The sequence below is a fragment of the Artemia franciscana genome, chromosome 14 (genome assembly GCF_032884065.1).
Source record: "Artemia franciscana chromosome 14, ASM3288406v1, whole genome shotgun sequence".
In the NCBI taxonomy this organism is placed as follows: domain Eukaryota; kingdom Metazoa; phylum Arthropoda; class Branchiopoda; order Anostraca; family Artemiidae; genus Artemia; species Artemia franciscana.
In genome coordinates this window covers 3,586,201-3,611,392 of record NC_088876.1, presented here as the reverse complement: position 1 = coordinate 3,611,392, position 25,192 = coordinate 3,586,201, and the positions used below count along the sequence as shown (strand labels likewise).

At 34.1% G+C, this 25,192-nt stretch overlaps 1 protein-coding gene and 1 long non-coding RNA gene across 2 annotated transcripts in view; both read right to left on the bottom strand.

Moving 5' to 3' along the window:
- LOC136035192 (uncharacterized) overlaps positions 1 to 25,192 on the bottom strand; it is a 181,436-nt gene that overhangs the window by 34,149 nt on the left and 122,095 nt on the right. The window lies entirely within an intron of this gene.
- LOC136035186 (lon protease homolog, mitochondrial-like) lies at positions 2,362 to 25,184 on the bottom strand. The gene is made up of 3 exons (XM_065716760.1): positions 25,079 to 25,184; positions 7,601 to 9,906; positions 2,362 to 2,858 (listed from the first exon to the last, which is right to left on the bottom strand). The coding sequence occupies exons 1-3, from the start codon at positions 25,135 to 25,137 to the stop codon at positions 2,422 to 2,424; spliced, it is 2,802 nt and encodes a 933-aa protein (XP_065572832.1). The 5' UTR covers positions 25,138 to 25,184; the 3' UTR covers positions 2,362 to 2,421.

The window sequence follows — 25,192 nt, the reverse complement described above, 5'->3', positions numbered from 1 at the left end:
TTTTCTCAAATTTTCATCCTGAAGTCTACCAACATCATAACTTTCCGGGAGGGAGTTACCCTTCCGAAATTTCAGCTTTAAATTAACCTTAGAAACTACTAGATGGTGATCTATACTTTTAACATCAATAACGGCACTCCTATACACCCTAGTATCTTGCATTGACCCTGCTAGTCTTCTGTTTACAATAACATAATCGATAAGGTTTGCTGTCTTACCATCGCGTGAATACCATGTCAACTTATGGGCCATTTTGTGACCAAATACCGTATTGGTTATAACTAGGTTGTTATACCTACAAAATTGCAAAAGCCTATAGCCATTACTGTTTTCTTTTCCTACACCAAACTTACCTAGGCTAGGATACCATCTATCCCTATTTCTACCAACCTGGGCATTAAAATCTCCTGGCAAAAACACCATATTTCTACCTGGTACCCTGTCTATTTGCTCCTGTAACTGTAAGTAAAATTCATCTGAGTCAAAATACATCGCAGGACGTTTAACTTCCTGTCCCGCACTGCATCCAGTTCATGAGAATTCAGCAAAAATTTGCAATAGGACAATGAACGTGATCACGACTCACACTGTTTTTAAAGCCGAACTGAGAATCTGGTGAGGTACAAATATCAGTTGGTGCAGTCAATATGAAGGAATAAAGAACTTTACTGAAAACCGGTGCAACAGTTATTGGCCGATAGGAAGAACAAGTTTCATGATCTTTCCTATTTTTAATAACATGCGTTGGTTGACCACTATGTAAAGTTGAACTAATTAGCAGTTCAAAGTAAAGAGCGACATTTAGGCTTGACATTGTGAGAAATACTCCTATGTATGAGGATGACTGCCGCCCCCTAAAACCCCTAATCTTTCCGCTAAAGTTCCAGCATATAAATTTCTATCATAATTTCCCCACCCCCACTTGGGGTGGGGGGCAGTAGCAATGCTCATGTCTAAGCATGTATGTATTTCAAAGCCATGTATAAAAAACGATTGACTACTTTGAAGGACAATTCTGATCTACAGGCCTTCCAATCCTTTAACAGAATTATCTTTTTGCTTTATCAGATCGGCTCTGTCCGTTGCAGGTTTTTTAAATAAAGTAAATTTGACTCTGTGAATGGTTGATCTGATAATGATGGTAGAAAAGATACACTATGCTACACTCAAGGCGCTGAAGTATAACATTTTTTAAGAACTTAGTTTCATCTATTTTATTTGGCAAATATTTTGCATATTTATATCGACAAGTTATTCTATAATATCGAAAATCAAATTGTAATATGCTTAGTGAAATATTTAGGAAAGAGGCTCATCTTCAAATTATCATAACTATTCCAAATATTTGTTACATCAAAACAAAGGAAAAATTCAACTATGGAAAATGATTCTGCTGAAAAATTCAATCACTGCGTAGAACCATCAATCACTGAGTAGTGATTCTATCTAGTGATTCTGAGTAGTGATTGATAGTGATACTATCAATCAATCAAAATTCAATCACTGAGTAGAACCAACAACCTTCGGATTAGAAAATTCTTCAGATGAAAAATTCGATCCGACGCGCTATTCATTCCCTAAGCTCTTTTGTAAACACTAATAAAGGAAACAAATTGATAAGAAACGTGTATGACTATAACGTCATTCTATGACTATAACGTCATATAAAAAACTTTTTCTCCACAATTAAAGCTCTAAACAAATTTCCAAAGAGTTGCGAGCTATGTAGATCGTTTTTTATACTAATCTTTATAAGAAAAAATAAAGTGTTGTTATCGTGAAAAAATATTATCTATATATACATATATATATGTATATTATAATTAACATAATTAATGTGTAGTTTGAATTGCTCAAAGCATAGGTTGCTGGAAAATCAATTTTCTTGTCTTAGAGGACAGATTGAGTAACAACAACTACTTCCAACAGCTCACCGCAGCACCAAGCCGCCTGAGGCCAGCACAGCTCTGCATACTCCGCTTCCATCCCAATTTATTCAAAGCCTACCTCTTTATACCCGCCCAAGAAGTTCTCATTTCCCTTAAATCTTTCCTTGCGACATCCTCCCACCCTATTCGAGTGCGAAATACTTTTCGTTTAGCCCTTGACGGTTGCCCGGCAAGGACGACCTGTCATCCTTCATCCACATAAATGTGTCCTAACCATCTCAACCTTTCTCTCATAATACCCCTAGAAAGCGGGATTGACCCATATTTTTCGTTCAGCTTGCTGTTTGAGATACGGTCAGTCAGTCGGGTATTTAAAACAATCCTTAGGGAATCTTGTTGCCCAGGCCTATTTTCCAATTCTTCCAAACCTTTTTCAACCGTTAAAACCGTTCTGGGCCTTGACTATATATGATTTTTCTGGTTAAAAATTTATAATCATTTATTTAAATTAAGCATAAAAAGTGACTGATATTTATTCAAAAGCAATTTTAAATAGTTCACTATAATGATCAACAAAATGCACTTCGAGTCCTTCGGTGATAAAAGGTTGGAGGTCGTCAAAATCTTTTCGATTCTCACCAGGAAGAATAACACAATTAACCCCTACTCTTTTTGCAGCAATAACCTTTTCTTTGATCCCGCCCACAGGGAGGATCTTGCCAGTTAGCGATATTTCACCAGTCATGGCCAAGTTAGGCTTAACTGGTTTTTTCATTGCTAGTGATAGCAGGGCAGTAACTATAGTACATCCAGCAGAGGGCCCGTCTTTGGGTGTGGCACCTTCGGGTACATGTAAATGGGTGTGTGCCTCGTTTAGGAATGAATTAGAGGGGTCAATTTCGTTCAGAAACATTTTTGCAAAGGTATAAGCAATCTGAGTGGATTCTTTCATGACGTCTCCAAGATGACCTAGAAAAAGAAATTTCAATTTATTTACTGATTAAAAACGTTAAAATGAAATAAAAGATGGAAGAGTTTTTAAAGGGTTCTGTCGAATTGGACCTTTTATTATTTTTGTTTTGCCATCAGTAGAAAAAGACTGAGTTAGCAACTTTAAAGAATTAATTCATTGGAGAAACCATATATATTACAAAGATTGACCAAAAAAAAAAAGATTTATTTGCTTTTTAAAAACGTTTTAAAACTTTCATGAAGACGAAATCAAAGTAAGAGGGGTTTTTGCAGGGATGTTTCCAATTGAATCTTCTATTATTAATATTTTTTTGCAAATAATTACTTCAATTTTAGGTAAAGATTGTCATTGAATCAAGCTTTCAATTACTTACTTCAATATTTACTTCTTAAAATCGTTTCAGAACTTTAACGAAGACTAAATTAAAGTTAAAATAGTTTTTGAAGGGATGTTTCCAACTGGATCTTTTATTGTTATTATCTTTTATTTTACCATGAGTAGACAAGGATTTAGTTAACGATTTGGAAAAGTAAGCTATTGAAGAAACAACATCTATTATAAAGGGAAAATACTAATGTCAAGATTACTTAATATTAATTAACTGTGTGATTATAAAGTATTAACATATAATATAATATATCTATATATAAATAATGCGATATTATATAATATCAATATGTGACGTGATCTGATATTTCGCATGTTTTTGTTTAATTGTGATAATATACTTATAAATGGAATTATATAATTGTAATTTATATAATCATAAATTACATACAAATAATATAGTAATATTATAACATAATAATACTAATACCAATTAATATTAATAATTAGCTCGAAAAAAAAATCATCATCCGTGAGAAGATAACCTAAAAAAAGACTATTAAACAAAGAAAACTCAACTTATTTATTTCTTAAAAGCTTTTTTTTAAAAAAAAAACACAGAAAAGTTATTGCATGGTTGGGTCTAATTAAATCTTTTACTATTATTTTTTCTTCATACTACCATCAGAAGAAAAAGAAGAAGACTGATCTAACAACATTAGAGAAAAAGAAGAAGAATTAAGGCACAGAAGAAACCATATTTATACAAAGAAAACGAAAATTCAATTTTTATAACCGTACTTCTAAACTATTCAAAAGTTGGAAGTAATGTTATACTTTTGTAATAATTAGTCCTATTTAGAAATCAATTTTTGAAGAGTCATCTTTGAATCTACTTGTTACCGTTGGATGTTGTTGTTGTTCCTCTTTAGTCTAACGTTCTTATGTCGTTACTTGTTACTGTTGTTACACTAACGCTCTGAAAAATGCAGTGTTAATGATGCAAAGCCATTGAAATTTTTTTGGCTCCTTAGACCTGACTATTAGGGATAAAACTAATGCAGAAAAGAAATTTTTTATTCAGTTTAACGGAATAATAGATAGTTATAATATAAGATCTGAACTGCCAATTTTTTGGCCAGTGAATGTATCCCAAGTGCTCTCAATCCCTTTGTATTATACACAATCTCTTCAAGATCTTAGATGTTTAGAGCGACACATGGTAGACCCATCCTGACGTCAAAAGAGAGCAGCGATGGGTGTGTTGAATACCAATGGCGAGGATAAACGCAGCTGCTATCTAACGTGACACGACCCCACAAGCCTAACCCATCATGTCAGACTTGCAAGCAAAATATATTACTATTGGTCAAGACTATATCCAGGGAGGAAGGATTCCCTGGTTAACCCCCACCCAACCCAAAAAAAAAATGTTTAACTCGTAAAACGTACCACAAATATATATAAACACATTTTCGATACATTTTTTAAGTTTCAGTTTGAACAACTGAAAAAATCGATTTTTTTTAACTCTCAGAATTTTTGTCTAAAACAATTTTGTCAAAAACATAAGAGAAAGCGACAAAGAAACTTAAAAAATAATTGCCCAAAAGCTGCAAATATTACGAAAAATCTAATTAGATTTCGAATTTAGCATAAGCAGTTGCTTTAGAAGACTTTCCTGAACAACATCTTCAAAGGTGAAAAAAAATTGTTTCAAAAAAAAAAAAAAAAAAAAAAAAGTTGAAAAATCGTTACACAAAATTATGTGAGAGAGGAACATCCGATTTTTTTTGGAACATTAACAAAAAAAATCATTAGATTTTTAGATTAGGCGAAGCAAAATAGTGATACATATTTGAATTCAGTGGATATTGACTGAAGTGACACCCAAGCAAGCAAGTGACTCTTTAAGGAAAGTTTGATGGAGTTGATGACTATGGCGTTGGAAAACCTCCGATAAAATGCACCTCCAGGCGTCAGAGGACTAAGCCTGAGCATGCATGTGTATGTATGTCCGTAATATACATACAGTAAGTCTAAAAATCTATGTATGCACATCTTATACGAAAATTAAAGCATCAAATGAAATAGAAAATAAGCTGTGGTAAAAAAGTAATGTTGACAACGACTTAAATATTTTTCTTAGATTTTCTTCTTCTTCTTCTTAAGAAACGCACCCGAAATCCTAAACAGACTCTTTTCGGCTTCCAACTGCACTTTTTCACATTCATAATATATTGCACAAAATACATAATTCAACGCGAATATTGATATTTTCCCTGAATGTTAGCTATTCTTAACAATAAAAACGAAATGTAAGCGGGAAATTTGAATTGGTAATTAAGTCCACCTAGTGTCTGATTTTAGCACCTTCTTCTTTAATACTGTAACTAAACTGAAGATTTGATGAACACGCCATTGGAAGATATTTGGTACTAGATTTCGTTAAAAAAAATATTTAACAAACATTTTAGCTTTTGGAAATTCAAAACTTATAGAAACTTGAACTGTATTTGAACAAGCGTTTTTTATAAAGCGTATTATTTCTGTAGAAGCGACCTTCTATAATTTTTTTAATGGTGTTTTTATTGAAAATTCTTCGTTTTGTTACCTTCATTGAAAAAAAGTGATAAATTTGCCCTCCCCCTACTTCTCAAAATTAAATTTCCTCTATCCCCTCACTAGATTTTGTGAATTAAGAACTTTGATGTTTCTGATATGTTCCCTGCTCATTAACGGGAATTCATCTCTCTTGAATAAATATCAAATTCCTGATCCCTGTGAAGCTGTGACAGAACAGGAAATTGATTCCACAAAAGCTACCGTTAAGGATCTTTATGACGTTCTGCCGTAACACACGGCACGTAATATAAATAACGAGCTACGAATTGAACAAAAATCATTTTTGTTGAAGTTGTATTTGAACAAGCGTTTTTTTATAAAGCGTATTATTTCTGATCCTTACTTTTATTAAAAAAACTGATTATTATTTAAAAAATAACATTTTAATAGCAAAACTATTAAAAAAAACTTTTATTAAAAAACTAAGCTCCTTACTTTTAGTTGAAAAAACTTTTTCATATTTATTTTTTCATTGTTTTTTTTTTTATAATAATGCTAGAAAATCCTGCGTCCCCTTCATTGAATTTCCCTTCCCCCAAGACATATTCCTCCAAAGAAAGATCCTCCCACATAGCCCCCCCCTGAACACAAATCATTTTGTTGAAGTGACGTTTTTCTCTTTTCTTTCTTTCTTTTTGACGTATTTTTTAAAGGTAATCATTTGGTGAAAAAAAAACTGTTTTGATACTTTAGTAATTCAGACAGATAAGTACCTGAACGAGGCCTTGACCCTACCCACCCATATAATCTCGTAGGACAAAAAGTACAACAAAACACAACCTACCATAAAGAAGAATCAATAGGCCATGAAAAGACTTACAGAACTTCAAACTATATTTGGACAAGCGTATTTTCTTACCATACCTTACGGTAATAATAGTAGCTCTAAAAAGAAAGATGTACCAAATAGCCAAAATTAGCGGATTAAATTGGATTCAGGTCAAAACCCACTTTAAGCTAAACAACTCCCAAACTTAAACGCCAAATTTACGGCCAAATTAACGCCAAATTTATGGATTTGTATCAGAGTGAACAAGCTTAGATAGCTTATTCCAAAGTGCTGTCCTTTGTAAAATTAGCGAACTAACTAAAACAAACGACACGAGTACCACCCAATTACAATTAGTATTTCTTTAAAAGATCAGATATGACACTTGAGCTAAAAACATGGAAGTATTTGCAATTAGTTGAACATGGATATTATAAGTACACTCTTGCAGACTTAGTAAGCTAAAAGATTCTCGATCATAGTTTATGAGATCAATACATGAGTTGCAGCCAATACAGTGTCCTTGAACAGGGTACCAGGTTTGACCCCACCCTCCGAAATATTTCCCTGATTCGTAAAATTGGTTTATAAATACAAATAAAAGACTTCTGCATTTTTCCTAAGAAATTTTTCTGATTCGTAAACTGATATTTAGAATGTAGGTACAAAAACCCTTCTCCTCCCAACAATACTATTTTGATGACTCCCTTGAACGGAAACCCTGGATATGACTATGGTTGTGGTTGGATATTTCGATTCATGGCCAAGTAAATAAGTACTTTTTAGGCATTCTTTAAGTTATTGAACAAAAAGGAACTGTATATACCTTTATAACTTTTACGTACTTACGCATATTTTATTAGGTCCTTTTTCCCAAAAATAAAGAAAAGAAAAATGAAAGAACAAGAGCAGGAAAACAAAAGACTAACGAAGAAATAAACTCGAAAGAAATGAAAAATAAGAAACAAAAGAAAAGGGAAAGAATAAGAAAAGGAAGGAAAGAAGATATAAGCTCACCCGTGGCTTCCAAAGATCCGACTGACTCCTTATCAACATCTTTGCGTTGCGTCAACGGTCGACGAAGAGACGTCTCTATATACAAAGTTGATCCGCCCATTGACGTCCATGCTAATCCCATTACTACACCCGGAGGAGTACCATCATAAAGTCTATCATGTGTAAATATTGGCTTACCAACAAATTCCTGTAAATTATTTTCTGTTACGGACACATGATCTAGTTCTTTCCTGGTTAATTTCACTGCAGCTTTTCTGAAAACCTTTCCTATTTGTTTCTTAAGACTTCTTACTCCTGATTCGCGGCAGTAAGACTTGATCAACTTGTGCAGAGCATCATCTGATATATCAATTGAATCTGATGTCACACCCGTCTCTTTTTCAGTTTGCGGAATTAAATATCGCTTAGCAATGGCCAATTTCTCTTCTGCGACATACCCTGATACTTCAATCATCTCCATCCTATCTCTTAATGGCTCAGGAATTGTGTCTAACACGTTTGCAGTACAGATGAATAAAACTTTTGAGAGATCAACTGGTACGTCTAAATAATGGTCCAAGAAGTTTTTGTTCTGCTCTGGGTCCAACAACTCCAACAGCGCTGATGATGGGTCGCCTTGATAACCTCGACCAATTTTATCAACTTCATCAATAAGAACAAGTGGGTTTTCGGTTTTAACCTTTTTTAAGCATTGTATAACTTTTCCAGGCATGGCACCAACATACGTCCTTCTATGACCCTTTATTTCAGCAACGTCTGTCATTCCTCCAACACTGAATCGAAAATATTCCCTATTTAAAGCACGGGCAATGGAACGTGCAATACTGGTTTTACCAGTCCCAGGTGGCCCGTAGAAACACAAGATTTTACCTTGTGTTGAGCCCTTTAAGTTACTAACAGCAATAAACTCAAGGATCCTCTTTTTGACATCTTCCATGCCGTAGTGGTCCTCGTCGAGTATTTCACTCGCTTTGTCGAACTCAAGGCTCTCATCACTCGTCACTCCCCAAGGAAGAGTCGTGAGCCAATCTAAGTAATTTCGAGTGACATTAAATTCTGATGAATGATTGTCAAGAAAACTTAATTTATTCAACTCTTCTTCAATTACATCCATAACATGTTTAGGAACTGTTCTCTCCTTCAGCCGCTCTCTAAATTTTTCGTCAATTGCATCTTTGTCATCCTTTTCAAGGCCCAGTTCCTTTTTAATAACTTTCAATTGCTCCATCAGCATATACTTTCTATGCGCTGTTTTCACTTTTTCTTCAACTTCCTTTCCAATTTTTTGTTGAAGTCTACTAAGTTGCAGCTCTTTTTTCAAAAGCTGCAGCGCTAACATCAGTCTCTGCGGTATACTTATTTCTTCTAAAACCTTTTGCAGTTCGCTAGGTTCTGCACCTGTAAGAGAAGCTGCCAAGTCAGACAAATAAACAGGGTTGTCAATAACTCTTTGACCTTGGTGGAGAACTTGCTGTATAGATTCTCTATATAAAGGATTTAAAGCGATAATATCACGTATTGTTTTAATAATTTCTTGCATTAATGCTTTAACTTCTTCTGTTTGCTTAAATTCTTCATGGGTCACGTTTTCAACTTCAGCTAATAGAAATGGTTGGGTTTTGGTTGATGCATCTTGTACTTCCTCTTTTTCTTTTAGTACACCATCCTGAATTGTTTGCTCAATCGCTTCCGTATTCTCAGTTTTACGTTTCCTTAATTTCCGTCGTCTGGGTTTTTCTTCTTCTTCAATAAGCTGTTGGACAATTTTTATTCTTCTGTGAGCCATTACAATCATCCGAAGTTTATCGCCGAGATCTTGAAGTTCGTGAATCTGAACAAACGTACCCACTGGATACACATCGTCCATCTTTTCAACAACTTCATTATCGTCTTCATTTCTCTTCAGAAAAACTCCAGCATAAGGTTGATTCAACTTCACCTTTCTTCTAATGACATCTATAAGCTCTTTATTACTTATCTCAACTATTTTAATGAATCTTGGGAAAACAGGGTTCCTATTAATCGCTATGACAGGCACGTGAGGCCAAACTTCAGGAACTGTCAACGCTGCAGGTAATTGGCTAACCACAGGATTTGCATAGACATAAGGATCGCCCCCATCCCCTTCACCCGCATTGCCACCAGTAATAGAATCATTCTCATTGCCATCATCAGCTTTTGAAGAGCATAGAGCTTTTGGTACTTGAAAGGGCTTTAGTAAGGGATATTCTGAAGTTAGTTTTGATTTATCATTCTGTCCTGATAGGTGGAATGGCTTTGAACAAGTGATGAAGCTTGCAGATTGCCTGAAAAGTAATTTTTGGAAATTTACAATATATAAGACAAACCTAGAGAAAGATAACTAACATGACGGTGTAGCAGAGTTTTTGTCTGGTAAAAAATTTTCAGAATGCAACTTAAAAAACTGGAAAAATAGATTTTTTTTTAACTCTCAGAATTTTTGTCTAAAACATAAGAGAAACTGACAAATAAACTTCAAAATAATTGCCTAAAAGCTGCAGATATTACGAAAAATATCATTAGATTTTGAATTTAGCATAAAAAGCTGCATTAGAAGACTTTCCTGAACAACATATTCAAAGGTGAAAAAAAAATTCAGTTTAAAAAAAAAGGTTGAAAAATCGTTACGCAAAATTATGCGAGAGAGGAATATCCATTTTTTTTTAACGTTAATAGAAAAAAATCATTAGATTTTTAGATTAGGGGATTACTACAGGTGAATAGCCCCCTACCGATAGCAAAATAAGTGATACATATTTGAATTCAGTGGATATTGACTGAAGTGACACCCAAGCAAGCAAGTGACTATGTAAGGTTCATCAAGTGCGAATGCATATGATGGTCATATGAACGGTCATATGCGAACGCAAATGACCGTTCATATGACCCATCAAACCCCAAACAACAACGACAAAGCATTGGAACACAGTTTTATCAATACACAAAGCTGCAGTTAAAAACTGTTTTACAAAAAGGTAATTACAAGACAATAATGGCTTCTGACCTGCCCATCTAATAGAAAATAAATTCTGTTACAGAATGCAGAGCTACAAGACCAATTATGTCCCTTCATGAAAAATATGCAGAGGTTACAGTTACAAAAACTGTAGAGAGGTATATGAACTATTATCAAGTCCTTTCACCTCTTTGACTCCTTCATCAGAAAAGCTAGCCACTGTAAGCACTAATCTCCTCCAGCCAGCAAACAATGAATGCACACTATTAAATGCATTAATACAATATTATTGATTGTGGGAAGCGCGGGTACCTGAGCTGCCTGTCCCCAGCACTTTAAGGCCAACTAGGCCGGCCGGTATAATAATATAATTACTTATATTCATTTATTAACTGCACCCTTCACTTTATTTTAACAAAGATAAGATATAACAAAATGATTATAACCGTTAGAATATTTATCTGAAAATTTACACTCCTAAAGCTTCCGTGTCCGTGGTATGTATCCTCCTTTGTCTCCCCCTAAAACCACCTCTGGATTTGCATGAGATCTGATCTCCGCTTAGAAATATTCTTTGTGGGTCAGTGATGGATGTTGATAAAATAATGAATGCTGGTGACAGATCTATTGGTGACAGATCAATGGAGTCAGATCTATCGAAAAAAATAAGTAAATCATCTCCTTTTTAGTTGACTTCTTCATGCTTTAATAACCACTAAACAATTTGTCTCTTCTTTAAGATATCAATAGATGCCTTAAATATCAGCTAAAAAGCAAATTCAAATTTTAAGGAAACAGAGCCTAATCAGCACCAACTTGGTTTCGAGAGTTGTGATCACTGTCCATTGATTCTGGCATTCAAAATATTATTACTCGTAGTTTTATGACAGAATCGTTGCTTGTGTTCACGAAGTAGTTAAAACTATAATGGGTGTAAGATTCCTTGGTTGCGGTGAGCAAGAAGTAAATCTGGCCAAAATGCGCAAGTGCTTCGGAAATGTATAGATGTCAAGTGTCGAATGACAAGAAATTCCCCAGTCTTGACACTCTCGCCCGAGTCAACCTAAGATCCACAACCCAACCATATGGTTAGGTTGACCCCATTCCTTACTCAGTCCTTTTCTCCTCACCCGTGACTCTCTACAAACACAATCCTCACGACCAACACTGAATTCATTCAAGTGAATTTGGGGGACTTGTCTGCTGGCAAGACAAATCTGCCAGTCGTAGGCTTTGTCTCAGCAGATCGCAGCGTAAATTACTGCTCTACCGTTGTCCATTTTTGCTTAATTGTTCTGCAAACACTGTTTAAATCCTTCACGATAACTTAAATCTAACGTATTCTAAAGCTCTGAAGGTTTTCAGCGTTTCAAAATATCTCAAATCAGTTTCGTCACTTTTTTTTTTCTTGCACACTATTTTTGAATATTTTGCTCAATTTTTTGCTATAATTTCTCAAATTTTAAGGAAACAGAGCCTAATCAGCACTAACTTGCTTTTGAGAGTTGTGATCACTGTCCACTGATTCTTGCACTCAAAATATTATTACTCATAGTTTTATGTCTTAAACACGAAAATCACCCTTAAGGGGGTGAGACATTTTGAATAGCTGAACACTTGAAGTGGATAAAAAGTTGACTACAACTTCCAAAATACACTCAAAATAGGAAAAATATGCATAAAATTAAAAAAATCTTAGAAAATAGATCTATAATCTATAAAAAATAGATCTATAGAAAATAGACCAATAGATCTATTGTAATCTTGGTCTGGTTTCTCTGCAATTTTTATTTTATTTTCAATGTTGTAATATGTACAAAAAAAGAATGAAAAAAAACATGGGGGAGGGGGGCTAGTTGCCCTCCAATCACTTCTGACTTTCAAAAACAGGCCTAGAGCTTCCGATTTCCAATCAAATGAGCCCCTTTAGAAGTTTATACAGTCACCCCTTCCACATGAAGTGCATCCGGAAAAAAATAAACATTGGAGCCATATGGCTTTTACTATAGACAGTACTACGCCATTTCCTCTCATACAAAAATAATAGTTCAACAGGGATAAATCTTTTAATTTGACAGTGAAACAACAAAGAAAATCTCTGGATATATTGGTCACATAAACAGTGGTTGTTTTCAGTAGATAAACTATAAAACTATTTTTTAATAGTTTATTAACTAATTTTTTAATTTACTAATTTTTATTTAATTATTTTTATTTTTATTATAATTATTTTAATTATTATATTTTAATTAATTATATTAATTTATTTTTAATGAATTATATTAAATTATTTTATTAATTATATTTTTATTTTAATTATTTTTATTTAATAATTTTATTTTTAATTTTATTTACTAATTTTTTAATTTTTTAATTTTTACTAATTTTTAATTGTTAATTAACTAATTTTTTAATTTATTTATTTTTTAATAGTTTATTTTTAATAGTTTATAGTTTAATATTATTTTACTTAAAACTATTTTTCTTATATTCAAAAATGTCTCTCTTATTTTTGAGACTGTGTTTGTAACATGTTTTTAGGGAAACCATTGATTGAAGAGAATCTCATTCAAAAACTTGACTTTGAACATAGATGCAGGTGAATTTTACTTAAATTCAATTTATGATTATTTATTACAGTAAAAAAAAATCATTTCCCTCAATACAATTGAACTTTGTTTACCTGATTTGCAAAAAAAATTAAAATAAAAAATCAAGTCAATAGCCTGAAAACTGGGAAGTCAGAGGGATCTACATCTGTAGCTGGTTTGAAAAAAATAAAAGCAATAAACTATATGTAATTAATTTGTTGTTCTGTATAAATGTTGATGTTTTATTTGTAATACTTCAATTTATTGTGAAAGACGGTATACATGAGTAAAATATCCAAAGACTATTTTGTCCTTCGCTGGATTGTCTGTATTGAACTGTCATCTGTAAAAATTAAAATATTGGCTTGATATTTAAATTTTTGAGAAAATCTGAATATTCAATCAAAAGTTTTGAAAAGCTTTAGTTTTCCCCAATAAATTTTTAATAATAGCAGAATCTGCGTAATTTATGTTTTTTTTTTCTTATTTGAAATCAAATTCACTTCTATGGACACCCTTAGGTGGGTAGGTAGGTAGGTTTTATTTTTATCCACAATATAAACATAAATAACAATGACAACACAAATAAATTATTGCAACAAAAAGAAAGTCCTAAGGACTTGTGCTGCAATTTCATATTATGGTTTATATCTTATAAATAAATATCTAAACATAACACCTGATGATTATCCACCTAGCCTATCTTATATAAAAAAACAACAACACATACACATGAACACAATACAACAAAATAATCCTATTAAAAATTATTTACGAGTTTCAGCCCCCCCCCACTCCAACAAAAAAAAGACATCAAAAACCTCCCGCCCTTCAAAATCTATTAGTTAAATAAAATGTTTTCAATTTATTTTTAAACCCATATAAAGTGACAGCCTCCCTGATTCTAGCCGGCAGACTATTCCAAACAAAAGGCCCTTGCAGCCCCTCCCCAAGGCATTGTGGGGGAGTAAATCGTCCCCAAATACATAGTTATTATGGTTTTCGACTATGCTGAACAAAATGGCTATCTCAAAATTTTGATCCATTGACTTTGGGAAAAAAAGAGCGTGGGAGGGGGCATAGATGCCCTCCAATTTTTTTGGTCACTTAAAAAGGGCACTAGAACTTTTCATTTCCGTTGGAATGAGCCCTCTCGCGACATTCTAGGACCACTTGATCGATACGATTACCCCTGGGGGAAAAAAAACAACAAAAAAACAAACAAATAAACACGCACCCGTGATTTGTCTTCTGGCAAAAAATACAAAATTCCACATTTTTGTAGATAGGAGCTTGAAACTTCTACAGTAGGGTTCTCTGATACGCTGAATCTGATGGTGTGATTTTCGTTAAGATTCTATGACTTTTAGGGGGTGTTTCCCCCTATTTTCTTAAATAAGGAAAATTTTCTCAGGCTCGTAACTTTTGATGGGTAAGGCTAAACTTGATGAAACTTATATATTTAAAATCAGCATTAAAATGCGATTCTTTTGATGTAGCTATTGATATCAAAATTCAATTTTTTAGAGTTTTGGTTACTATTGAGCCGGGTCACTCCTTACTACAGTTCATTACCATGAACTGTTTGATAATGTAATTTGTCTTAGATGTGTTAACTGCTAGGAAACTACCTACTGTAAAACTGCGCAAATACTCAAGTGCTAAATTAGCCTTATTTACAACCTGCATCCAACAACTACCAATTACTGTTATTGCAGTTTTGTCCGCGAAAGAGGTCAGCACCTCAACTCCAACATGTGAAGCCAACAAATTAACATAAATAAGATAAAGTAGAGGTCCCAGCACAGAAGCTTGAGGCACTCCACACTTAACACCAAACTCTCTGCTTAATATATACATACTTAAATATACACTGTATATTTGAATATACACTGTATATGTAAGTACTGTATATACAGTACTTAATTATACATGTAGAAGAATCCACTATTTTTTTTTTAAGAATATTCTCATACTGCTACATTTTGCAGCAAATTTTTATTTGTTTGAATAAATGCATCTCAAGACCATTTATTAAAAGGAGTTTTTTGTCTTAAAAAAGCATTTTGAATGCAGCCAGATTTTTTTTCACATAGTATTTTGTTTTAATTGAGGCTCTTTGGTTCCGAAATTTTAGCTATGTGTCTATATGGCATAAAATTTTACAGCAGATCAAACTCAAAAACAAAACAAAATCAATGTTTTAAGCAAAAAAAAAAAAAAAAAATAATGAAAAAGTTTTTATGCTAAAGAATCAACATAACAACATCCATCAAAAATATTATGGCAAAATTTTTTTTACACAAGAGAATTAATGTAACCACATCCCCTCTCCCCTAGTTTATGGTCCTGGTCAAGGTGCACAAGGTCCAGTTTTCTTATCTTTAAATTTACACACTGATCAAACAAAACAAAAAAATTGACCCAACATTTCTTCAAATCTCTTCAAAGCCTTTCAAGAAGTTTATGTTTCCCTTAAATCCTTCCTAACAAAATCCCCCCACCCTTTTCAGGAATGATATACTTTTCGTTTGGCTCTCAGTGGCCAACAACAATGATCTTTGGCAATCTGTCATCCTTCATATGCAGAATGTGTCCTAGCCATAACCTTTCTCTCATTATAACCCTAGGAAAAAGGACTGAACCACATTTTCTGTGCAGTTTACTGTTCAAGATGTGGTCATCAGATGGGTACCCAAAAAAATCCATTGGCAATTTCTGTGGAAAACACATAGCAAAACCTCCTCCATTTTCAGAACAACCATGCCTTAGAACCATACTTTACCACTATCATCACAGTAGATTTCATTATTCTAATTGTTGTTCGTAGGCTTATCTTCCTATTCTTCCAATCTGTTTTTCAGCTGTGAAAAAAACACCTAATGCCTTGGCTATTCTACTTTACAAATAACACTTGCTAGGTAGGCAAAACTGTCCACTAAATTGATCTTTTTGTTACCCTATATCACCTCTTCATAAATGGTAACAAAGATCACACTGCCTTTCCATCATGAAATTGGATTTTAGGTGAAATACAACCTTTAAAACTAAAATTAAGTCAGTTCCAAAATCATTACTGCAACAAATTCAAACCAGAATCCTGGTTGTTTAAAGTTTCACCATCTTAAATATTCCTTATTGCTTTATCTGTTGTCTGTTTTTATCACCTGTTCACCTAGACTTATTTCTAGTCTTAGCAAATTAGTTTTCTCAACATTAATTTCAAACCTATTTTTCCACCCTGAACTTGCCAAACATCTAAAAATGTATTGATTTTGCTAATATTTTCATCTATATGCTTAAATCATCAGCATAATCTAAGCCTAGCAGAGTTTTACATCCCCATTTGATTCTGTATTCTCTGCTTGCCTTTGGTGTGCTCCTTTGAACAAAGTCCATTAAAATTATCCATATATATAGGAACAGAACACGGCAATGATTAACTCCTGATTCAATACAAAACCAGCAACTAATCAGATTTCTAACCTCAATCATAGTTATGCTATTCTGGTAAATAACCCTAATCATTTTAGTGTATTTGTCTAGTATAACATACAAGGATAGGAACTTTGCTAAAGCTCTTCTATCAGCTGAATCAAATGACTGCTCATAATCAATAGAACTGAGGACTAAAGGGATTTGATGACTCAGCCAGACCTCAACTATTAAGCTAAAAAATGAAGGTTTGGTCAATACATCATCATGTCTTTCTAAAACTACACTGTTCTTCTCTTTCAACCCTCTCTACAGCATCTCTCACTCTAAAGTATCATCATACTAAGCTATTTTTTCCTACAGAAACCAAGCTATGCCTCTGTAATTACAACACTTGCTCTTATCACCTTTCTTATACAGAAGTTTAATTGGAGTTTTCCTAAAATTGCAAGGTACTTCCTTTTTTTTTTCAAAAATCAGATTAAAAATCTTTAGTAGCTTATTTCTAACTTGGTTTAGTTAACCTGTTAATACACTAACACGGTTTAGTATATTCTCAATTCCTCTGCCCATTTCTCTCTAACTCTTTCCTGATTACCTTAAATTGCATGTCCAGGAAGATATTGCTGATCAAGACTGGCAAGATGAGCGTTCTGTAGAACATCTTGCATGACCTGACAATGGTTTGGTGTCCCAGGTTAGCCTACACTCTGCATCAGACCATTCATGATCAACTCCCTTTTTGAATGCATCTATGGTTTGGGACTGGATAGTGGCTTTGAAGTACCAGCACTCACATTGATGGTGACGGGGGACTTGCAGCTTCATTGTGTGACCTCTTGTTGTATTTCATCAAGAAATTCATGAGCTCCTGGAGAATGACCCCTCCCACATAACATGAGGACATCCAAACAAATCTGTAAACTTCCTTCTTCTTATTCAGCAGACGGGCTTTTCAGTCGATACTATTTAGCCCTTTTCCTTTTGGCTCACTCTGTGAGATCAACAGAGCTATGGAGCTGGTTTGTCTTATATGATTTGTATCTGCTCAGATTTCTTGAAGTATATCTTTTGATACCAGCAGTTGAATTATAAGAGAGTATATATTGATCTCTGTGCTCTGCGAGAGAGTATGGTCAGCAAGACTCTTGGCTGTTAGTGGAATTTTGTGGTGTTTGAAGCATTCTAACATTTTACATTGCAGGGTATACTGTGCAGACGTCAGCATATTACATTCAAATAGGCAGTGATCTATTGTTTCATTCTTAAGATTACATGACCTGCAAAGGGGGGACGAGGAGACTTCGCCACTTGAATTAGGGATCTGATATGAAAATGCCTGAAAATTTAGCCCATTTGAACCTGACCGAATTCTATGATAAATCTTGGAAAGGTGCTTACTTGGGAAAGGTGATAGGGTAGGATTCTTATTATTTATCAGTACCTCTGTAAGTCTCCAGCGGTAAATATATCTAATGGGGATTGGTCTCCCACTTGGCTGGTCAATATTTAAAGCATTTTTTTGCTATTTCATCTGCCTTATGGTTACCTATTATACCCGAGTGGCTTGGAATATACTGTATATGAGTCAAAATATCTTTTGAAGCAAAAATATCAATAATCGTAAGACAAAGAAATGTGTCAATATCCATCTTATTTTGAGAAGCTGACAAAAGAAGCTCAAGGCTTGACAAAGAGTCAGAATTTATTATAATATTTTTAATATTAACTTTCATATATTCATTAACCATGAGGAAATCTAATGCCATGATTATGGCATTTAGCTCGGCAGACATTACAGATGAATTATCTTGTAATCTCTCTCCTGAAGCGATATTATGGGTTGGGAAGAATGCTCTGCTTGCCACTTTCTCATTCATTTTGGACCCATCTACAAAAATTTGGAAATGGTTTTTATAAGCAACATTATTTAGCTCGGCAAATTTTTTCTGAAAAAAAGAAATGGGGGTAAGTTCTTTGGTCCACTTTGAGAAGTCAGTCTTTATTATGGGGGTTGACCAACTCCAAGGGGGGGGGGGTTTGGGAGAATGTGGGTGCAATAGATTTTACTGGCACTGGGAACTTCTTCTGGATATTTGCATATTCATTTGCAACGCCTCTAAACATAGATGGATTTCTTAACCAGTTATGCAGGGTATGAGAATCATTGGCTTCAATTTTTGTAAGATACTTAATTAGTAGAGATCTTCTTCTTTCATTTATTGGTGATAGTCCACTCTCAGTAAGCAGAAACTTAGTTTTTGTTGGTTTTCCAAGACCAAATATAAGACGAATTATATCATTTTGCGTCGTTTCGATTTTTTGCATGTGGGTCTTAGCACAAGCGCCATAAACTATGAGGCCATAATCAATATGGAGTCTTATATATGGTTTATAAAATTGGATTAGTGTTTTCTCATTACAGCCCCAAGGTGTGGCTAGTAGCCTTTTAATTATTCTTATTTTTCTATAGCACTTTTTTATTGTATTTGTGATGTGGAGGTGGAAATTTAGTTTTTGGTCAAGTATGAGCCCTAGGTAATTAATTTGATTGTCCTCTGGGATAAGTATTCCATTTAATGTTAGCCTAGCATCATCATGATTTCGCTTATGGTGGAATTGGATAATTTTTTACTTTGTGGGTGCAGTAGGTAAAATGGACTTTTGGGAGAACTTTTCAAATTGGAAAAGTGCATTTTGCAACTTTGAATGTGCAATCTCGAAGGTATTGCCAGTTGCCCATAATACCAGATCGTCAGCGTACTGTAGATTGGTATGTGGGAGGTTCATGTCCCACAGAAAAAGTGAAAATAGGAGGCAGGTCAGGACTGCACCCTGTGGAAGACCTTTGGTTATTGAAGTTTTGGGTGAAGAGGCTGATCCTACACAAACAATGAAACTTCGGTTTTCTATAAAGGATTTTATGAAGGATACAAGTTTGGGGGGTAGTCCAAGGTTTGTAAGTTTAACTAAGATAATCTGGTGGTCAACATTATCATAAGCTCCTTCAAAATCTAGGAATGCAGCAGTTAAGAGATTATTTTTTGATAGGGAGTCATTTATTGCATTTGTTAACACTATGCAAGCATCTGTTGATGAATGGTGTTTCCTGAAGCCAGTTTGAGTATGAGGTATCAGATTATTCTTCTCAACAAACCAAAGCAGCCGATGGTAAATCATTTTCTCCATTAATTTTCCCAGCACTGGGGTAATCATTATGGGTCTATATGACTGAGGGTCATGTTTAGGTTTGTTTTTCTTTAAAATTGGTATGAGAGATGAACATTTCCAGTTATTAGGGAATGTGAATGTAGCCCATGCATGGTTATAGCAATTTAGGAGCTCCTGTTTGTACAAAGGGGTAAGATTCTTTATCCATATAGGGTGTATATTATCATAGCTACTTGTAGCATTGGCCTTCATATGCTGTATTGCATTATTCAATTCATGTATTGAGAAGGGATGGTTTATATATTCTGAACCTGGTCGGGGCTGGTAAATAGGATTTGTCATGATTTGTGTGGTGATATTTTTGTTTTTTGATGTTAGCTTTTTTGAGAAGAGGGAGGCAAATAATTTTGTCTTATCAATGTCATTATCATAGTGGGAATTCTCATGTATTAATTCATACATAAGAGGGTTGGAGGATGTTTTTTTCCCACAGATTTTGCTTATAAGTCTATGTATTCTTGGCTCAGATGTTTCTCTGGAAAGATTATATGCAAAATTATTCCAATAATTATATTTGGCATTAGTTATTGTTCTCTTGAGGTTAGCCTCTGCTTGTAATTTACTTAAATATGTGGCAGGGGATGGTTTTCTTAGGTATGCTCTCCTAGTTGCATCTTTTATTCTCCACATAATTTGGCAATCTTTTGTCCACCATGCTTTAGGGGTGTGTTTAGGGATGGTTTTCCTAGGTGAAGTTCTGGGGATGTCTTGATTAGCTGCATTTGTTAATATTGATGTCATAGCTTCAGCACACGTGTCAGCAGTTACAACTGAGGTATGAGATTTCTGGGTTAAACTTAGGACTTCTTCATTGAGCTTATTTCTAAACATGGTCCAATTTGCTTTGGTGTTGACATATTTAGGGATATGTGGGAGAATGTTGGCTGGTTCATTTAAAGAGGATACTATTGCAAAATGGTCAGTGCATAGATTTTCAATTTTCTTAATATAAATTTTATTTAGTATATTTATTGAAACAATTTGTAGGTCAATAGTTGAGAATTTGCCACTTTTGGGGTTAAAATATGTATTTAGATTAGGAGGGGTAGCAATTGCTAAATCGGCATTATTTGAAATCAATCTTTCAATAAGCTTACCAGCTTTATTTGCTGGCTTATCCCCCCACAGAAGACTGTGGGCATTAAAATCCCCGCAGATGATTATGTTTTTTAGCATATTAGAATTAGTAATATAAGTGAAAAAATCCATGGCATCTGTAGTCTGGCCATTAGGGTTATAAAGACTTAATATGTATGTTTTGTATTATTTATCCAGACATTGATACCAATAACATCAACATCATTTGAAAAATCTGGGAAATTAATATCGCAAAATTTAATATTATTATTTAAAATTATAGCTACGCCAACTCCTTTTCTCTGTGAAGACCTATCCTTTCTCAGGATAGTATATCCTGGAAACTTTGTTTGTTGGTTATTAGTCAAATGGGTTTCTTGAAGGCAAGCAATATCAATGGAATTTTTATTCATAAAAGATAAAAGTTCATTTAACTTATTTTCTGAAAGTGATCTTACATTCCACTGAAGTATTGAAATATGCTGCTTTGTTGTTTTAATTTTCGTTTTGCTGTGTATCAATCTTTAGCTCTGCTAGGATCAGAGCAAGATCTTTTTTTGCTTGGATATGCATGTGATTGGGTAGGTACAATTTTGCCAATTCGCTTATTATTTTTGCTTTTTGTGGTTGTTTTAGGTTCATTGACTGTACTGCATTAGAGTTTAGTATAAATAGGCACATGTTAGTTGTTAATTCATTTGGATTTTCATCTGGCTTTTTGTTGATAATTTGATTAATACCCGTTAATACTTCTGATTCATTTCTACTTGGGAGAGGTGGCCATTCTGATCTTCTATCATTACTTGTAGAGGCTAGAAGGTTTGTCCAGGGTGAATCTCTCTTATAGGAATGTGAGCTTGGTTGCTTTAAGGAAGGAGTCTTATTGGGGGTGCTTGATGCTTTTGGTAGAATGGTTGGTCTGTGGGTGAGAGGGTTGGGTGGTTTCATAAAGTTTTTGGTCAGGTGTGATTGAGCTGCATTTGCTTCCATTGCTGTAAAAGGGTAAGGTATGTTTTTTTCTGTTGCTATTTGGAGTGTTAGTGCTCGTTTTTTATATACAGGGCATAAAGTTTTATTAGTAGAATCATGGGGACCATTGCAGTTGATACATTTTGGCTGATTGTTTTTACAATTTATCATTCCAGTGGGGTGGGAGTTTTTACAAGAATTGCATTCATGTAATGTTTCACTGCATGTGTTTTTTGTGTGTCCTAGTCTTAGACATTTTTGGCATTGGATAGGTTTTGGCTTATAGGGCTTGTGGGGTTTCCTTTGTCCAAATAGGAATATCTGATCCAGGTTATTATTTTCTTCTCTTAGTGTGAATAAGAAAGACTTGCTTAACTTTTGGCCATTGGCATCTGGTTTACCCAATTGGGTTACATCAGCTATATTGGGTTACCAGTTCTGTCAGAGAGTCCTTCTTTTAGATCCTGAATAGGAATTTCTGGAGGGATGTTATACACTACTATTTTAGTTGGGTTTTGGTTTGGGGTCCAGAGAACAGATTTTATTGGTATGTTAAGAAGAGATTTTGTATTCTGTAATATATCTGCTGATTTAGAATCTTGAAGGGCTATTAGCAGAGATCCATCATGGTTATTGTTTAATGAAAACATTGATTTTAACATTTTAAAGATTGCAACCCTCAAGAGAGCTATCGTTTTTATCTCAAAGGGGGTATCTGGAGTGATTTTTAGGTAAATTCCAAGGTTTTGTGAGGAGAATGTTGGATCATGGGAAGGGGTATTATTTTTGATTGGTGAATTCTTTTTCCTTTTTTTTGAGTTTCTTGATAGGACCTCTTGAAATTCATTTTCAGTCTCATCCTGTATTGTGACATACGCCCGACTTCCACCATTGTATTATTCAATGACCCCTCATGTGAGCTTTGAGAAAGTTGACTTGACCAGCCAAGGGGTTGAATGTTTTCAGTGGTACTTGGGGTAGGGTCTGGAGGGATTTTTTTGGGTGGTGTCCTATGCATTGCCTATTGGAATAAGCTTTAATACAATCAAAAAGAAGAAGAGAAAAATTGATATTATAAAACCAGACTGTCTGCCACTCTTTCAAAGGGAGGACTTCACCATCCACAAAAAAACACTATAGTGTTGTCTAGAAGATGGTTTGGTATAAGATTGGTTCAACTGACTGCTGATAAATCTAGGTAAATATCACAAGAACTTTTATTATAAATTTCTTAAAGCATTGCTGTTGTGTTGTTCATGCAAGGACTGGAGCAAGATGCAGCTTCTTCTTGAACCAGATCATGAACCTCTAGAACAACCTCAAGGAGAACGTTGTTTCTGCTGAATTAACAGATGTATTCAAATGTCATTTGGATGCTGAGTGGAGTGACAAATCATGGAGATTTGACTGGGATGCACCAGAATCTTCCACTAGAATCTAATCAACCACATATGCAACTGTCATCACAAGCAGTGACTCAATAGGATTGAGAGTTCTGATTTCACTCCAAGCTGTGATTTAAGGGAATTTTAAAGTAATTGCAAAGGATGAGGAGAAAATTTGATGTAAAAGGTTGTTTTTGAGCAGTTGCAGAGTAGTGATTGCACCTATTCTTTTCCTTTGATAGGAAGGATTATCAATAATTGTGGCCCCATTCCTGTCTTTTACTAGGAGAAGTCCAGATTGACTATCCCCCCTCCAATTTCTTCAATTTCTTACAAGCCAGTACCACATTTTACTAGTATGCCATCTGGCTGTATCTTCCAAATATTCAGCAATTTTCTCCATTTCAATCATTTGCCAGTGTTATTTACAAAGTCCAAAAACCTACAAAACAGACATGGAGGGAGGGACCAACAATTTTCTAGAAGAACGATTCTATTTCATCTAAGTTGACCTGAAAACATCCAGTTTCAAGCCTCCCTATGCTTGCACTGCTGTTGTTTCAACCAAAAACCAAATCAACTGATGAAATCAAGAAATACAAAAACACATGGGAAATATATAATTTGGGCTACATATTTGCACATTGGGTATAGCATCAAAATGTGTTAACTTTAATTTTTATGCATTATTTAGAGTAAGAGTTATTTTCTTAATGTTTCCTTCTCAGCAGCCTTAATTCTAGACTTAGAGAATTAATTTTTATATCTTATTAGTCTTTAACTACTTTTCTAACTTACATCATAGTAAGAAAAATAGTTACCTACTGGGGCCCCCATCAAGGGCTAAAATGGAATTTGCCTCAGAGCAATATTTGACAAAACTCAACTAATAGCCTACAATTTTCAACATAATCACTTGATACCTTATCTTATGCTCTTACATACTTCAATAATTGTTTCTGGAAAACTCTATTTTCAGCCCCAAAAGGTAAAACAGCCCATAGTAACCAGTAAAATGTTATTTTGAAAAAAAAAATGTTGGAATTTTAAAAAGAGCTTGGAACTCCTCAAATATGGCATTACAGTAAAACTGACATAATTTTTGAGTTTTCAGACTTAGCCTACTTTAAAAAACTTATAAATTTGTTTTCAAAAATAATATTTTACTATTAAGATAAAGGGAAATATTAATTACTACTCCTATATCAACAGCAAATGGTTATTTTCTCTCACTAGCCTGTTTTTTGGAAAGGTATTTTAAAACCTTTAATTATTAGGCTATGGGCTATTGTGAACTAAAACATAAATCCCCTAGAAGTGAATTATGAGAGAGCATAAAAAACACCAAGTGATAAATCCACATCCTTCTTAGCCTAACTAAATGTAAATGCACCCAGGCCATATGTATAAATTTTTGATAAAGTGATGAAACATTTTTGATAAATTTAAGGAGCAGACTAAGGTTAAAAACCATCAAAACCTTATAATAAGAGTTTAGCAAAGCATGAACCTTACAACACTTTCTTTGTGCTTCATTTAAACAATAGCCTAGGCTAAATCTAGGCCTAATTCTCTAGATTTCTTTCATAAAAAAAGATGTTTAAGGGAAGTCAAAGATTAGTGACTGTTTGAGGATAAAGGTTGAGATATGAATTTCAAATTATTTTCCAGAAGATTCTTGGGCTCTGGATCAATTTCAAGTTTTATTCACCTAACTCAACTAGCCTAGGCCCAATTTCCAAAACAGACAACAGCCCATCATCCACAATTTAACCCGAAGAATTTACTTTTGTACCTATAATAGAAAAATTACCTAAGTTTCAGGCTGTATTTATACCGTAGGTGTTTCGAAAGCAGCTGCCTTGCAAGCATTTTTCCCTATTATGTAAACGTGCTTTTTGGAATTTTGAAAAAAGAACCATACAGA

Bases quoted from the DNA above. Each gene is read 5' to 3' on its own strand.
- LOC136035186 (XM_065716760.1), bottom strand. From the start codon at position 25,137: ATGCTTGCAAGGCAGCTGCTTTCGAAACACCTACGGTATAAATACAGC. The intron at 9,907-25,078 runs GTAATTTTTCTA...ATTACTTTTCAG, and splicing joins AAATACAGCCTGAAACTTAG to GCAATCTGCAAGCTTCATCA. The intron at 2,859-7,600 runs GTGAGCTTATAT...TTCTTTTTCTAG, and splicing joins CGGATCTTTGGAAGCCACGG to GTCATCTTGGAGACGTCATG.